General features: G+C 42.0%; 1 protein-coding gene across 1 annotated transcript in view; it reads left to right on the top strand.

Moving 5' to 3' along the window:
- WDFY2 (WD repeat and FYVE domain containing 2) overlaps positions 1-15985 on the top strand; it is a 192537-nt gene that overhangs the window by 88874 nt on the left and 87678 nt on the right. Inside the window, exon 3 of the mRNA XM_005908956.3 lies at positions 2008-2081. Coding sequence (XP_005909018.2) covers positions 2008-2081 — 74 coding nt within the window. The remainder of the gene's footprint in view (positions 1-2007; positions 2082-15985) is intronic.

Below are 15985 nucleotides of genomic sequence, written 5' to 3' on the forward strand. Positions count from 1 at the left end.
CATTCAAGAGATCAGTGGGTTTTCTAATTATTACATAACCGGATAGGAACTTTCAAGTAAATCATAGGAAATACTTTTACATGGTCAGGGAGGCAGCTGAGTGATGAGATTTTTCTTTATTATGTGTAGCCACTTGGACTGCAGTCCAATTTTGCTTCATATATGCATACTTATAATAAATTGTTAGATATTTAAACTTTTTAATAAGAATAGCAAAATAATAAGTAAAGACCATGTTATAGAAATACTCATGTCTCTCAAACTTAAGAACTGTGTTGAGTTTTTCCATGTGTATTTTTACGTATGTGTCCTTTATGTAGTACTATAATCAGTATAATTTTTTCTTTTGCTTTTTTCAGCTAACATGATAGTTTTCCATGGAATCATTAAATTTTAATCCTGCACACATGTTATGGGATTATGAGACCTGGCATCTTAGCATGTGTGTAGAGATTTTGCCAACAGAGTTTATAGGCCAAAGATGAGTAAGACTGGCTTTCTTAGGGCAGCACATTAAATATTGTTTGATTGCTTTTCTCCCAGCAGTGTTCTTTTGGGAGTCTAGTTTAAATTTGTGGCTAAAGCAAAAGAAGATATTCTGCTATATTGGTGAAAGTTTTGGTGGGGGGGTATGTTTCTATTTATTAAATATATCATGTCTCAAAATTAGAAAAAGTAAGTAGTTTTTGCAGTTCAGAGGATTTTGTTGTTGTTGGTCATGGCCCTTGTATAGAGAATCAAAAAGATGTTACCAAGTGTTTATGAAGTGGTTCTGTTAGTAGAACTTGAAGTGTGTGTGTGTTTTTTTTTTTTATAGTTTAAAGGTGTTTGAAAATAGGACTGTGTGTTTGAAATCTGTCTTTGAACCTCCTTTAGCTTTTTTTTTACCCTGTGTGACCTTGGTTAAGACATCTAATCATAACTTTAAAATGTGAATAAAAATATTTGATGTTGATTATGATTTTGATGATGGGTAATTCATGACCTGTAGGGCTACTGTGAAAAATTATGTTGAGGACGTCTATGGCAATCCAGTGGTTAAGACTCTTAGCTTCCAGTGGAGGGGAAGCGGGTTTGGTCCCTGATTGGAGTACTAAGATCCCATATGCCATGTGGTATAGCCAAAATAAATAAAAGAAAAGAAAAATGAGTGTAAGTTATGTTGAGCTTTGTAGAGCACCATTTCGATATGAAATAAAGTTGTCAAAAGACCCCCATTCTTACTAGTAAGCATAGAGAAGGGGCTGGGAATTGGAAACTGACCTGGCAATTTGGGGTTTCCAAGCCTGCTCCCTTCACCCAGGCGTGGTGGTAGCGAGGGGGTCAGTCCCACCCGGCAGGGAGGCCCCGTCCAGGTCTGGGTGAACTGACTCACCTGACTTCTTTTCTCTGGAGCCTGGCCCTGTGTTGAGCTGGTTTTCTTTTAGATTGAGACAAAGCCTCCAAGCCTTTCCCCAATTAGCAGCCTCCTGCCTCTGCTTTGAGTACTGACAGTAAAAGACTTCTGTTAGTCCACATGCCACAAATCAGTTCTGAATTAAAAAAAAAAAATAGATTTCTGTTCATTTGTGTGCAGGGCAAGGAGGGGGACGGAAATAAGATCTTTCTTTTATGTCCCTAGTTCAGAAAAAATGGATTATTTCCATTAAAGATGGGGTTTTCATGGAAGAGAGAGGTTGGTGACAGAAGGCTCACACAGCGCAGTGTTGTTAATCTACTCGAGCAAATTTAGACTGGTATTGACAGAACAGGCAAGACCATGCGCCTTGGAACCTGTCCAGTTTGACTGTCTTACTTGTTACAGTCGTTAAAAGGATAACTGAAAAACTCGGGGTTAGTGGTAAAATTATTGTTTTTACTTTTTGTGAGCGGGAGTTCTATGAACTGTTTGTCAGGAAATAGTGGGGGGGCGGGGAAAGTAGCCACACACTTTGAGCTAGTCAGTCACTCCTGAATCCACGAGCATCATCGTTTTGTTAATTTCATCAACATGTTCATTTCTTTCAGCTCCATGTTCATGCATGTCTTTTAACCCGGAAACAAGAAGACTGTCCATAGGTCTAGACAATGGTACAATCTCAGTAAGTACCCGTAAATAAGATTTCCAGTTGAAATACTTCCCCCTCCTGTGGACTATGTATATGTGTATTGTGATGAAAATTATTTATTAGTGGTTTTTTTTTTTCAAATTAGCAAATTAATTTTCTTGCCAAGTTAAGTCGAAATTGCAGTGCAGCAAATACTGGTAAGGTGCAGGGAGAGCTGTCATCAGTATCAAATGCCAATGACATTCAGCTTGATATACATGTTCACCTTCACGGCGGTTAGAATAGGGGCATTATAAGGCCATGGGGTGAACTACCTGGTTCTGGGGGTTGGCAAGAGCAAGCTGTGATGCCAGCAGCTTTGATGAGATGGTTAAGCCTGGCGCCATATGTGGCCCCATGTAAGTGACAGGACATGAGGAAAATGCTCTCCTAGACCTGGGTGTCTGATCTCAACTTTGATACTTGATGTTGACCTCCTTCTTTCTCCTGCTCCTTGGGGTCTTCTTTACTGTCCTCTAACATGTGAATAGAATTCTGTCCATTTGTACAAGTTTGTTAAGAAAGCACAGGACCTAGATTTAGTCTGTTGAGTAGATCCAGATAAACATTAGACCCATTGGTTAGAGATCTTGAGGGAACTGAATGATCAGAGATTGGAATTTCAGGTTTTACGACTTAAATCATCTTTTTATATATTTATTTTCAACTAGTATATTAACTAGTAACATGGTTGATCTGGTAAATTCTCCAGTGTTGTCTTTACTCGTGGGCAAGAGAGGCCCTGCTCTGGGACCTGGGAATTAGAGGACCCCTCTCTGGCACACCTCCCCACAGGATGAAGGATCTGAGGGGCCAGAGGTTGTGTCCAGCCTCAGCCCTCACTCCACTCACACCCATTCTCTGGGTACTTGACTCTGGAAACTTCCTGCCCCCAAAGAGCTTAGGGCCTGCTTGTAGGGCCTCCATGGGCCTTTTCCCTGGATCTGTCCTGAGGAGGATAAAACTAATAAGTGTGCCCTTAGCCTGAAGGGTGGTTCAGGGGCAGTGATTTGAGGTGGGTAGGATGTCCGCATGGGTGGACAAGGCCCCTCAAGGTGTCGGTGGAACTGGGGGAACTGGGAGTGGAAAGGGGCCTGGGTTGGCCCTCTCCTGTCACCGCACTATGACAGGGAACTTCAAAGGGCCTAAAAATTCTGACTTTATACCTGTGCCTCCAAGTGGTTGAAGGTATGTTTGTCTAGATTGGAGGAAGAGACCAATTGGAGGAAGAGACCATATCTAATAGTTTAACTTAACTTAAAACTTTTAACAAATTTAGATACGTGGAATGTGGGTCTTCCTTTCTGGTCTTGACCCAGCCCTGCTTCAGGGTCTGAAGAGGTGAGCCTGACATTTGCTATTTGATCTTTAGTGAAAACATTTGTTGGGTGGTTGTTATGGAAATTTTAAGAATATTTTAACAATATTGTTACATATAACAATCAGTCCTTTGCCAAATATTTACAGAAGTCCTATAAGAGCTAATGCATTTGGGAGGTCTGTAAACCCTGTTCCTTAGGATGGAATTGAAGGTCATGATACAGATTGTTGTCTTTTTTAAAGAGAGCCATTTGTAACAAGTGTGGTGTGTGCAGTATAAATTTACTTTTAAAAGGCAAGGAGAGATAATTGGATTGTTCAGTGAGCTGAAGTTTCATCACAAGAGAAAATCTGAAAAGATGAGCTGAGATCCATTTATTGCCAGCAGTTCATGCAATAGTACGTGTGACACTATCTGTGAAAAACCTTCTCTGTGTGTATAGCATATAAGAGATTCTTTGCATTTTGTGAAGTCAGTATTGGGGATTGATGGGTGCTGATAAATTTGGCTTTGAAGGCAAGACAGGTGAGCAAAGTAAGTTCTGGAGAGTTCTGGCTATTTATTGAATCATTATTCCTTTAGTAAATGAGATTGACAGAAAACTGGATCATAGTGAGGAACTGGACCAAAATGGTTCTCTGGATGTGTCAGCTTGGTGTCAAGATACCAAATCTCATCTTACTTGATCTTCTAAAAAAGATTAAGACTCTGGCTTGAATGAAATAATTTCCTTAAAATTCTCTCTTGTATATTGCTGAAGAAGATGAATTGTATACCCTACCTGTTTTCATCTGAAGAATTGTAAAGAGTTCTGTATTAGGGAACAATATAGTGAGAGAACAGGGTGTTTAATGTTCAGAATTCTCATTGATCACTACAATACGAGGTTCTTTACTAAAAATACTTACAGAATCTCACCTATTGAATAGTTTACTTGCTGGACATGAGAAATTCTTTTCAGAGACCGTAAATATTCTGTTTCCTAAATATACCAAATATATTTTAGAAGAAATACTATTGGTTCACTTACTTTAAAACACAGAAAGTAAATCCTTATTTCACTTTATTTTGCTGCATAAAAGAGATTGAAGAGGCAGTTAACCTTGTGTAACTGAGCAGTGTATTAAAAATGAAGTAGAGGGCTTCCCTGGTGGCTCAGTGGTAAAGAATCTGCCTGCTAATATAGGGGGAGACACAGGTTTGATCCCTTATCCGGGAAAATCCCACATGTTGTGGGGCAGCTAAGCCTCTGAGCCACAACTATTGAGCCAGTGCTCTAGAGCCAGGGAGCCACAGCTACTGAAGCCCCCATGCCCTGGAGCCTGTGCTCCGCAAGAGAAGCCACCGCAATGAGAAGCCCCACACCGCATCTAGAGAGTAGCTCCCACTCACCGCAGCTAGAGAAAAGCCTGAGCATCAGCACAGACGGAGCACAGCCAAAAATAAACAAACACATTCTTTAAAAAAATGAAATAGAGGTAACACAAAGAGAGACCATTCTTTCAAAAGTTTGGCCACAAAAGGAGAGGGTAGGAGAGAGAGAGTGAGTGCTAGAGCAAGGTGTGATGGTAGATGAGCACCCAGAGGGTCCAGAACAATGTGGAGAATTTAGGTTTGGGAAAGAGTGGGGAGACTTAATTTTTAAGGTAGGGAAAGACAAAGGCTGTTTTGAGATATAAGAGAGAAATGACCTTTTATTTTTCTCGTGAAGCAGCAAGTTAGATCACCTACTGAGAGAAGCAAAGCTGAAGGTGGTTTATTTTCATGTCCATAGCTTTTGTTCTTTCTGATCGTGTAGCCCAGAGCCTCCTTCCACCATCCTGGTCGACAGTCCCAGTTATCTCTCAAGGTCTTGTTCAAATGTCGTCTTTTCTCTCTTTCTTTTGTTCCTTTTTTCTTGGACTAGTGGTTCCTGAGGCCTCCCAATTAAAATTTATCACATGTAATACTCGGTCGGTTAGTTACATCATACTGCTTATTTAACCTATTTTGTGAAAAGTTTTAAGTCTGTCTCCTCCATTAAAGTGTTCACTAAGAAACTGGCCAGTATTTTATCCATCTCCTCTCCCATTGGATCTTAGCTAGTGTGGTTCTTTGTAGTACAAATTAGGGACTCAGTGAATAATTTGTTAAATAAGTTGTTGACTAAGTATATATCTGATCAGATCAGTCGCTCAGTCGTGTCCAACTCTTTGCGACCCCATGAATCACAGCACGCCAGGCCTCCCTGTCCATCACCAACTCCCGGAGTTCACTCAGACTCACGTCCATCGAGTCAGTGATGCCATCCAGCCATCTCATCCTCTGTCGTCCCCTTCTCCTCCTGCCCCCAATCCCTCCCTCCCAGCGTCAGAGTCTTTTCCAATGAGTCAACTCTTTGCATGAGGTGGCCAAAGTACTGGAGTTTCAGCTTTAGCATCATTCCTTCCAAAGAAATCCCAGGGCTGATCTCCTTCAGAATGGACTGGTTGGATCTCCTTGCAGTCCAAGGGACTCTCAAGAGTCTTCTCCAACACCACAGTTCAAAAGCATCAATTCTTCAGCGCTCAGCCTTCTTCACAGTCCAACGCTCACATCCATACATGACCACAGGAAAAACCATAGCCTTGACTAGACGAACCTTTGTTGGCAAAGTAACATCTCTGCTTTCGAATATGCTATCTAGGTTGGTCATAACTTTCCTTCCAAGGAGTAAGCGTCTTTTAATTTCATGGCTGCAGTCACCATCTGTAGTGATTTTGGAGCCCCCTAAAATAAAGTCTGACACTGTTTGCACTGTTTCCCCATCTATTTCCCATGAAGTGGTGGGACCAGATGCCATGATCTTTGTTTTCTGAATATTGAGCTTTAAGCCAACTTTTTCACTCTCCTCTTTCACTTTCATCAAGAGGCTTTTGAGTTCCTCTTCACTTTCTGCCATAAGGGTGGTGTCATCTGCATATCTGAGGTTATTGATATTTCTCCCGGCAATCTTGATTCCAGATTGTGTTTCTTCCAGTCCAGCGTTTCTCATGATGTACTCTGCATAGAAGTTAAATAAGCAGGGTGACAATATACAGCCTTGACGAACTCCTTTTCCTATTTGGAACCAGTCTGTTGTTCCATGTCCAGTTCTAACTGTTGCTTCCTGACCTGCATACAAATTTCTCAAGAGGCAGGTCAGGTGGTCTGGTATTCCCATTGCTTGAAGAATTTTCCAGTTTCTTGTGATCCACACAGTCAAAGGCTTTGGCATAGTCAATAAAGCAGAAATAGATGTTTTTCTGGAATTCTCTTGCTTTTTCTATGATCCAGCAGATGTTGGCAATTTGATCTCTGGTTCCTCTGCCTTTTCTAAAACCAGCTTGAACATCAGGAAGTTCACGGTTCACATATTGCTGAAGCCTGGCTTGGAGAATTTTGAGCATTACTTTACTAGCGTGTGAGATGAGTGCAATTGTGCGGTAGTTTGAGCATTCTTTGGCATTGCCTTTCTTTGGGATCGGAATGAAAATTGACCTTTTCCAGTCCTGTGGCCACTGCTGAGTTTTCCAAATTTGCTGGCATATTGAGTGCAGCACTTTCACAGCATCATCTTTCAGGATTTGGAATAGCTCAACTGGAATTCCATCACCTCCACTAGCTTTGTTCATAGTGATGTTTTCTAAGGCCCACTTGACTTCACATTCCAGGATGTCTGTCTCTAGGTGAGTGATCACACCATCGTGATTATCTGGGTCGTGAAGATCTTTTTTGTACAGTTCTCCTGTGTATTCTTGCCATCTCTTCTTAATATCTTCTGCTTCTGTTAGGTCCATACCATTTCTGTCCTTTATCGAGCTCATCTTTGCATGAAATGTTCCTTTGGTATCTCTAATTTTCTTGAAGAGATCCATAGTCTTTCCCATTCTGTTGTTTTCCTCTATTTCTTTGCATTGATTGCTGAAGAAGGCTTTCTTATCTCTTCTTGCTATTCTTTGGAACTCTGCATTCAGATGTTTATATCTTTCCTTTTCTCCTTTGCTTTTCGCTTCTCTTCTTTTCACAGCTATTTGTAAGGCCTCCCCAGACAGCCATTTTGCTTTTTTGCATTTCTTTTCTATGGGAATGGTCTTGATCCCTGTCTCCTGTACAGTGTCACAAATCTCATTCCATAGTTCACCAGGCAGTCTATCTATCAGATCTAGACCCTTAAATCTGAGAAATAGATTTATAATATCTGTATTATAAATGTATAATCATAAGGGATTTGATTTAGGTCATACCTGAATGGTCTAGTGGTTTCCCCTACTTTCTTCAATTTAAGTCTGAATTTGGCAATAAGGAGTTCATGGTCTGAGCCACAGTCGGCTCCTGGTCTTGTTTTTGCTGACTGTATAGAGCTTCTCCATCTTTGGCTGCAAAGAATATAATCAATCTGATTTCGGTGTTGACCATCTGGTGATGTCCATGTATAGAGTCTTCTCTTGTGTTGTTGGAAGAGGGTGTTTGCTATGACCAGTGCATTTTCTTGGCAAAACTCTATTAGTCTTTGCCCTGCTTCATTCCGTATTCCAAGGCCAAATTTGCCTGTTACTCCAGGTGTTTCTGGACTTGCTGCTTTTGCATTCCAGTCCCCTATAATGAAAAGGACATCTTTTTTGGGTGTTAGTTCTAAAAGGTCTTGTAGGTCTTCATAGAACCATTCAACTTCAGGTTCTCCAGCGTTATTGGTTGGGGCATAGACTTGGATTATTGTGATATTGAATGGTTTGCCTTGGAAACGAACAGAGATCATTCTGTCGTTTTTGAGATTGTATCCAAGTACTGCATTTCGGACTCTTTTGTTGACTATGATGGCCATTCCATTTCTTCTGAGGGATTCCTGCCTGCAGTAGTAGATATAATGGTCATCTGAGTTAAATTCACCCATTCCAGTCCATTTCAGTTCGCTGATTCCTAGAATGTTGACATTCACTCTTGCCATCTCTCGTTTGACCACTTCCAATTTGCCTTGATTCATGGACCTGACATTCCAGGTTCCTGTGCAATATTGCTCTTTACAGCATCGGACCTTGCTTCTATCACCAGTCACATCCACAGCTGGGTATTGTTTTTGCTTTGGCTCCATCCCTTAGTATATATTAATATAGTTGGTTGTAATAAGTACCTGCTTAAATTCTGAGATAGTTTATTTGTACAGTTCTCTTGCTATTCAAAATGATTTTCAGAATGGAACTAACTTCTACAGGGGAAGAAGTTATGCCAATAATTTAATTCATCCTGCATTTGAGTTTTCAGAAACGCCTTCTGTTTTAATGTTGAAAGAAGTCAGTCAGATTGTGCTAACTGCTATTCATGATGAAGTGGGACTTAAAAATTTTTTTCTGTCATAATGCCTTGTGTATTCTAATCAGCCAACAAATATGTAAATATCAACTGTGTGCAAACCCTTCTGCTCAGCTCTAACATGTGACTCCTGATGTCAAAGAGCTTGTTCAGCTTGGGGCAGAATGAAAAGTGAAGTTATGAAATAAATATTAATAACACAAAGTAAAAAAAAAAAAATACAGGAGGAGTACCACCACACTGGTAAACGTGATGGTGGCAAGCCAGTGAGGTCAGAAGAAAGTAGTGGAGAACAGTCTGGGGTGGCTCCATGGAGACTGATAAAGATAGGAAGGAAAAGGTATTTTAGGCACAATGAATGGCATGGGGGCGTGGGGGGAACTCATGCTCATCTTTATATTTTTCCTTCTTCATCCAAACTGTTAGGAGGAGTCCCGTAGTAGTCCAGTGGTTAGGAATCTACCTGCCAATGCAGGGGAAATGGGTTCGATCCCTGATCTGGGAAAATGCCACATGCCTTAGGGCAACTAAGCCTGTGCACCCTTGAGCCTGTGCTCTGAACCAAGAGAGGCCACCACAATGAGAAGAAAGAGTACTGCAATTAGAGAGTAGCCCTGTTTGCTGCAACTACAAAAAGCCTGTGTGCAGCAAGGAAGACCCAGTGCAGCCAAATAAGTAAATAAACTAACAACAGAAAAAACTTAAAAAAAAAGAAACCCAAAACTGTTAGGGAGCCAAGAGTTTTATTAAAATCTTGCCAAGATAAATACATAGTCACTGGAAAGTTTTTGAACAAGGCCCCAAGTTTATAAAATCTCTGTTCTTTGAAGATGAATTTCATATATGTGTTACAGGAAGTTTGATTATGATGAGTGGAAAGGATTGCTTGGTATAGTAATGAGCATTCAGAATAAGAGTTACTGTATAAAAGTAAATGATATTGACCATGTATGGATTTGATACTACCGTTTGGGTAGTTCTTGTGGTTACTACAGTCTTCGAGTTTGTATCATTTATCCAAGGGAATGAAAAAGGAAAGAGAACCTTTATTGAGCGTTACTGTGTACCAGGCACTCTGCATGCGCGTGTTCAGTCGTGTCTGATTCTTTGAGACCCTTTGGACTGTAACCCGCCAGGTTCCTCTTCCTCTGTCTGTGGGATTTTCCAGGCCAGAATTCTGGAGTGGATTACCATTTCCTCCTGCAGGGGATCTTTCCAACCCGGGAATTGACCCTCACTGCCTGCATAGCAGTCAGACTGCTTATCTGCTGAGCCACTGGGGAAGGCCCATCAGGCACTCTGCTTTACGTATACTCCCTCATTACAGCTTCAAAGTAATTCTATGATGTAGGTGATATTACTCACAGTTTTCGGATAAGACTGAGGCCTAGAGAGTTCACATGCTTCCCGGCTCACTTAGCCAGGAAATAGCTCCTAGTGGAGCTGGGGACTCTGTGTGCCTTGGAGCCTGGGCTTTGTCCTCACCCCACACTGCTGGTCAGGAGCCATTCCTGCCTCTGTTCAAGGCTTTCCCTCCTGCCTGTTGCCTCTTTCGGTTATGGGTCTGTTTGCTTCACCTGACTGTCATCTGCCTGAAGGCAGAGGCCACGAGCTTCCGTGTTGTTTCCTGGGCCACTATGGAAACTTTGTGAAAGGTCTGTTGAAGGAAAGAGCGAGGGCATTGCAGTTCCTGCCACTCAGGATGCTACAGCCACAGTTGGGCACTTAACCAGAAGGATAAAATTACTCTCAACAGTTGATGTGATGAGTGCACCTTATGTTTAAATGACAGGTTTAAGCGTATAGAAGAATTTGAGGTCCATACTCTGCTTCCTGAAATTAGTAAGATAGATACATGAAGCAAACAACTGAAAAACCTAAATAGAAATATTATGTGTTCCTGAAAGTTTGTGAGACTGCTGGAATCCTTGCAGTTCCTTGCCTGGTAGATGGGTCACTCCAGTCCCTGCCCGCATCTTTTTTATTTTTTTAATTAAGGGTTATTTTAAAAAATGATTATTATTTTTTATGTTTTGGTCATGCAGTGCAGGATGTGGGATCTTAGTTCCTTTACCAGGGGTCAGCCCCTTGCCCCCTGCATTGGAAGCTCAGAGTCTTAACCACTGGACCGCCAGGGAAGTCGCCCTGCCCACATCTGCACATCGCCTTACTCTCTGTGTCTTCACATGACCTTCTTATAAGTCATTGGATGGAGGGCTTACCCTCATCCAATATTATCTCGTTTTAACTAATTATATCTGCAGAGACCTTCGTTCCAAATAAAGTCATATTCTGAGGTTCCAGGTGGATATGGATTTTGGGAGGACAGTATTCAACCCAGGCAATAATGTTATTTACAGTGTCCTAACACTGTAACGTCCTAATGTTATTTACTGTGTCCTAACAGTTGCTTAGGAAGCAATTTTGTGAATGTATAAAATGATGCCTTTGGAGGTATCTAAAGATATTAATGTTCAAACTGGATTTAGAAAAGGCAGAGAAACCAGAGATCAAATTGCCAACATCCATTGGATCATCAAAAAGCAAGAGAGTTCCAGAAAAACATCTACTTCTGCTTTATTGACTACACCAAAGGCTTTGACTGTGTAGATCACAACAAACCAAGGAAAATTCTTAAAGAGATGGGAATACCAGACCACTTTATCTGCCTCCTGAGAAATCTGTATGCAGGTCAAGAAGCAATAGATAGAACCGAACATGGAACAATGGACTGATTCCAAATCGGGAAAGGAGTACATCAAGGCTGTATATTGTCACCCTGCTTATTTAACTTATATGCATAGTACATCTGCTTATTTAACTTATATGCATAGTACATCATGAGAAATGCTGGCCTGGATAAAGCACAAGCTGGAATCAAGATTGCCAGGAAAAATATCAATAATCGCATATATGCAGAGGATACCACCCTTATGGCAGAAAGTGAAAAAGAACTAAAGAGCTCTTGATGAAAATGAAAGAGGAGAGTGAAAAAGTTGGCTTAAAACTCAACATTCAGAAAACTAAGATCATGGCATCCAGTTCCATCACTTCATGGCAAATAGATGAGGAAACAGTGGAAACAGTGGCTGACTTTATTTTTTGGGGCTCCAAAATCACTGCCGATGATAATTGCAGCCATGAAATTAAAATACACTTCCTCCTTGGAAGAAAAGCTATGACCAACCCTAGACAGCATATTAAAAAGCAGAGACATTACTTTGCCACAAAGGTCTGTCTAGTCAGATCAGATCAGATCAGTCGCTCAGTCTTGTCCGACTCTTTTTGACCCCATGAATCGCAGCACGCCAGGCCTCCCTGTCCATCACCAACTCCCGGAGTTCACTCAGACTCACGTCCATCGACTCAGTGATGCCATCCAGCCATCTCATCCTCTGTCGCCCCCTTCTCCTCCTGCCCCCAATCCCTCCCAGCATCAGAGTCTTTTCCAATGAGTCAACTCTTCTCATGAGGTGGCCAAAGTACTGGAGTTTCAGCTTTAGCATCATTCCTTCCAAAGAAATCCCAGGGCTGATCTCCTTCAGAATGGACTGGTTGGATCTCCTTGCAGTCCAAGCCACTCCCAAGAGTCTTCTCCAACACCACAGTTCAAAAGCATCAATTCTTTGGCGCTCAGCCTTCTTCACAGTCCAACTCACATCCATACATGACCACAGGAAAAACCATAGCCTTGACTAGATGAACCTTTGTTGGCAAAGTAACATCTCTGCTTTCGAATATGCTATCTAGGTTGGTCATAACTTTCCTTCCAAGGAGTAAGCGTCTTTTAATTTCATGGCTGCAGTCACCATCTGTAGTGATTTTGGAGCCCCCCAAAATAAGGTCTGACACTGTTTGCACTGTTTCCCCATCTATTTCCCATGAAGTGGTGGGACCAGATGCCATGATCTTTGTTTTCTGAATGTTGAGCTTTAAGCCAACTTTTTCACTCTCCTCTTTCACTTTCATCAAGAGGCTTTTGAGTTCCTCTTCACTTTCTGCCATAAGGGTGGTGTCATCTGCATATCTGAGGTTATTGATATTTCTCCCAGCAATCTTGATTCCAGTTTGTGTTTCTTCCAGTCCAGTGTTTCTCATGATGTACTCTGCATATAAGTTAAAGAAACAGGGTGACAATATACAGCCTTGATGAACTCCTTTTCCTATTTAGAACCAGTCTGTTGTTCCATGTCCAGTTCTAACTGTTGCTTCCTGACCTGCTTTTCCAGTAGTCATGTATGGATGTGAGAGTTAGAGTCTAAAGAAAGCTGAGTGCTGAAGAATTGATGCTTTTGAACTGTGGTGTTGGAGAAGACTCTTGAGACTCCCTTAGACTGCAAGAAGATCAAACCAGTCAATCCTAAAGGAAGTCAGTCCTGAATATTCATTGGAAGGACTGATGCTGAAGCTGAAGCTCCAATACTTTGGCCACCTGATGCAAAGAGCTGACTCATTGGAAAAGACCCTGATGCTGGGAAAGATTAAAAGGCAGGAGGAGAAGGGGACGACAGAGGATGAGATAGTTGGATGGCATCACCGACTTGTTGGACGTGTGTTTGAGTAATGGAGTTGGTGATGGACAAGGAAGCCTGGCATGCTGCAGTCCTTGGGGTCACAAAGAATCGGACATGACTGAGTGACTGAACTGAAAGATATTAAAAGAGGACAATTCAGAATCCCTGTGGGGGACAGAAAAGATTAAATTGAAAGGGACCTTAATTCTTCTATCTAATGCCACCTTCCCCTAGATTATTGTAGTTGTTTAGTCGCTGCATTCTGTCTGACTCTTTGTGACCCCATGAACTGTAGCCTCACCAGGCTCCTCTGTCTGTGGGATTTTCCAGGCAAGAATACTGGAGCAGGTTGCCATTTCCTGCTCTGGGGATCTTCCTGACCCAGGGATCGAACCCAGGTCTCTTAGTCTTCTACATTGGCAGGCAGATTTTTCACCACTGAGCCACCAGGGAAGCTCTTCCCCTAGATTAAGTGATGTATATTGGGTAGGTCACATGTCAAGATAGTGGTGACAGAGCTAGGACCTTCTCGACCCCCAGACAAATTTTTTTCTAACCATACCAAACCAATTTCTTCACACATCTAGGACAGCGTGATTGCAGTGAATTGCCCCAGGATGATCACTAATGAATTGGAAGCTTGTGTTATTCCATGAATTTAGTCATTGCTAAAATAATTCTTTTAAAGCATTTGACTGTTTACTGTAACAAGGTGTCATGGATGAGTTGTTAATCACTACAGGTTGTAATAAGCCTGCAGGGGCTGAATCCAAAGGGTGAGGTCACGTTCTGTGGGGATGACAAGTAACCCATGTATAAAGCCCTTCAGCTGTACCCAAGCTTAGTGTACAGTCAGGACACTCCTTCTGGTGGGAAAGTCATCAGAAAACCTTCACCTTGATCAGCTCAGACACCACAGTGCTACAGCCAACTGGCTCCAGCTCATCAACCATCATGGTGCATTTCAGGATTTGTACTTACAGGAGAATTGATGTCACTTCTGGAATTTCGCTGCCTTCTAAGAACTTCCCAGGTGGTGCTAGTGGTAAAGAACCCACCTGCCAATCCAGGAGACATAAGAGACCTGGGTTCGATCCCTGGGTTGGGAAGATCCCCTGGAGGAGGGCATGGCAACCCACTCTGGTATTCTTGCCTAGGGAATCCCATGGACAGAGGAGCCTGGCAGACTATAGGCCATATGGTCACAAAGAATCAGATATGACTCAACACTCATGCACAGGATTGCTGGTATGACACCATGCATGAATAATATCCTGCTCATGAGCTCAGTGGAGGCTAGATTTGAAGAAAGTTTCAAGAGGTCCTGTGTTCAGAGACATGTAGATACATAATCTTCCGGGCTTCCTTTGAAACTCTCACACAGCTTATGATTACACTAGCTTAACTTATGATTCCCTCATTCTCCCATGGTTTCTACCACAGAAGACCATCTTTTCTGAGTTGTTTCATCATTCTATGACCCTGGACTTCTGGTGTGAGGAGTTCCTTTTATAGACTGTTAAGTAGCCATTTGGGCTTCCCTAGTGGCTCACTGGTAAAGAATCCGCCTGCCAATGCAGGAGACTTGGATTCAGTTCCTAGGTCTGGAAGATCCCCTGGAGAAGGAAATGGCAACCCACTGCAATATTCTTGCCTGGGAAGTCCCATGGACAGAGGAGCCTGGCGGGCTACAGTCCATGGGTTCGCAAAGGAGTTGCAAGACTTGGCCCCTAAACAATGAGATAGCCATTTTCTTCTGAATTTGTGCTAATAAGTTATAATAAACTTAAATATGTAAAAATATTTAAATATCATCATTAAATACACATCAGATCAGATCAGTGGCTCAGTCGTGTCCGACTCTTTGCGACTCCATGAATCGCAGCACGCCAGGCCTCCTTGTCCATCACCAACTCCCGGAGTTCACTCAGACTCACGTCCATCGAATCAGTGATGCCATCCAACCATCAGTACTGGAGTTTCAGCTTTAGCATCATTCCTTCCAAAGAAATCCCAGGGCTGATCTCCTTCAGAATGGACTGGTTGGATCTCCTTGCAGTCCAAGGGACTCTCAAGAGTCTTCTCCAACATCGCAGTTCAGAAGCATCAATTCTTCAGCGCTCAGCCTTCTTCACAGTCCAACTCTCACATCCATACATGACCACAGGGAAAACCATAGCCTTGACTAAGCGGACCTTTGTTGGCAAAGTAATGTCTCTGCTTTTGAATAGTTGCTTACAGTTTATTCATACAGTATAATTCACTGAAGGTGGTTTTGTCAAAGAAAACTCTGACAGTGGGAGTATTTGTTTGGGTCACAAACCTTGGAATCTCTTAAGAACAAGCCTGTCTCTTCCTATTATGTCATCTTATAGGTAGTTCAGTTCTCTTTTGTTCAGTATCTGAATGTTATCTTAAAAGCTTGGTCAAGTCGTACTGAATGCATATGCCAAGAGCACTCTTTGGCCCCCGATTTTTTCATGGCACCTCCATTACAATTATGAACTTTTGAAGGTCCCCTTGATCCCACTTTTAGACCAATTCTGTAGCATGAATACCCGTAGGAGCACCCAGATCGCCCTGCATTTTAAATCAGGTGCTAAGAAGATCCAGTAGAGTGTGTAGTAGGTTGAAATCATTTATATGTTCCCTACAGGAGGTATCTGCCACAAAAGGTGGCCTTATGAGGATCATTATATTACTATTTTATTTATTTTAAAAAAGTTTTTTTAGTTGTGCTGCTCAGCTTGTAGGAT

The sequence above is a fragment of the Bos mutus genome, chromosome 12 (genome assembly GCF_027580195.1).
Source record: "Bos mutus isolate GX-2022 chromosome 12, NWIPB_WYAK_1.1, whole genome shotgun sequence".
NCBI classification, from domain to species: domain Eukaryota; kingdom Metazoa; phylum Chordata; class Mammalia; order Artiodactyla; family Bovidae; genus Bos; species Bos mutus.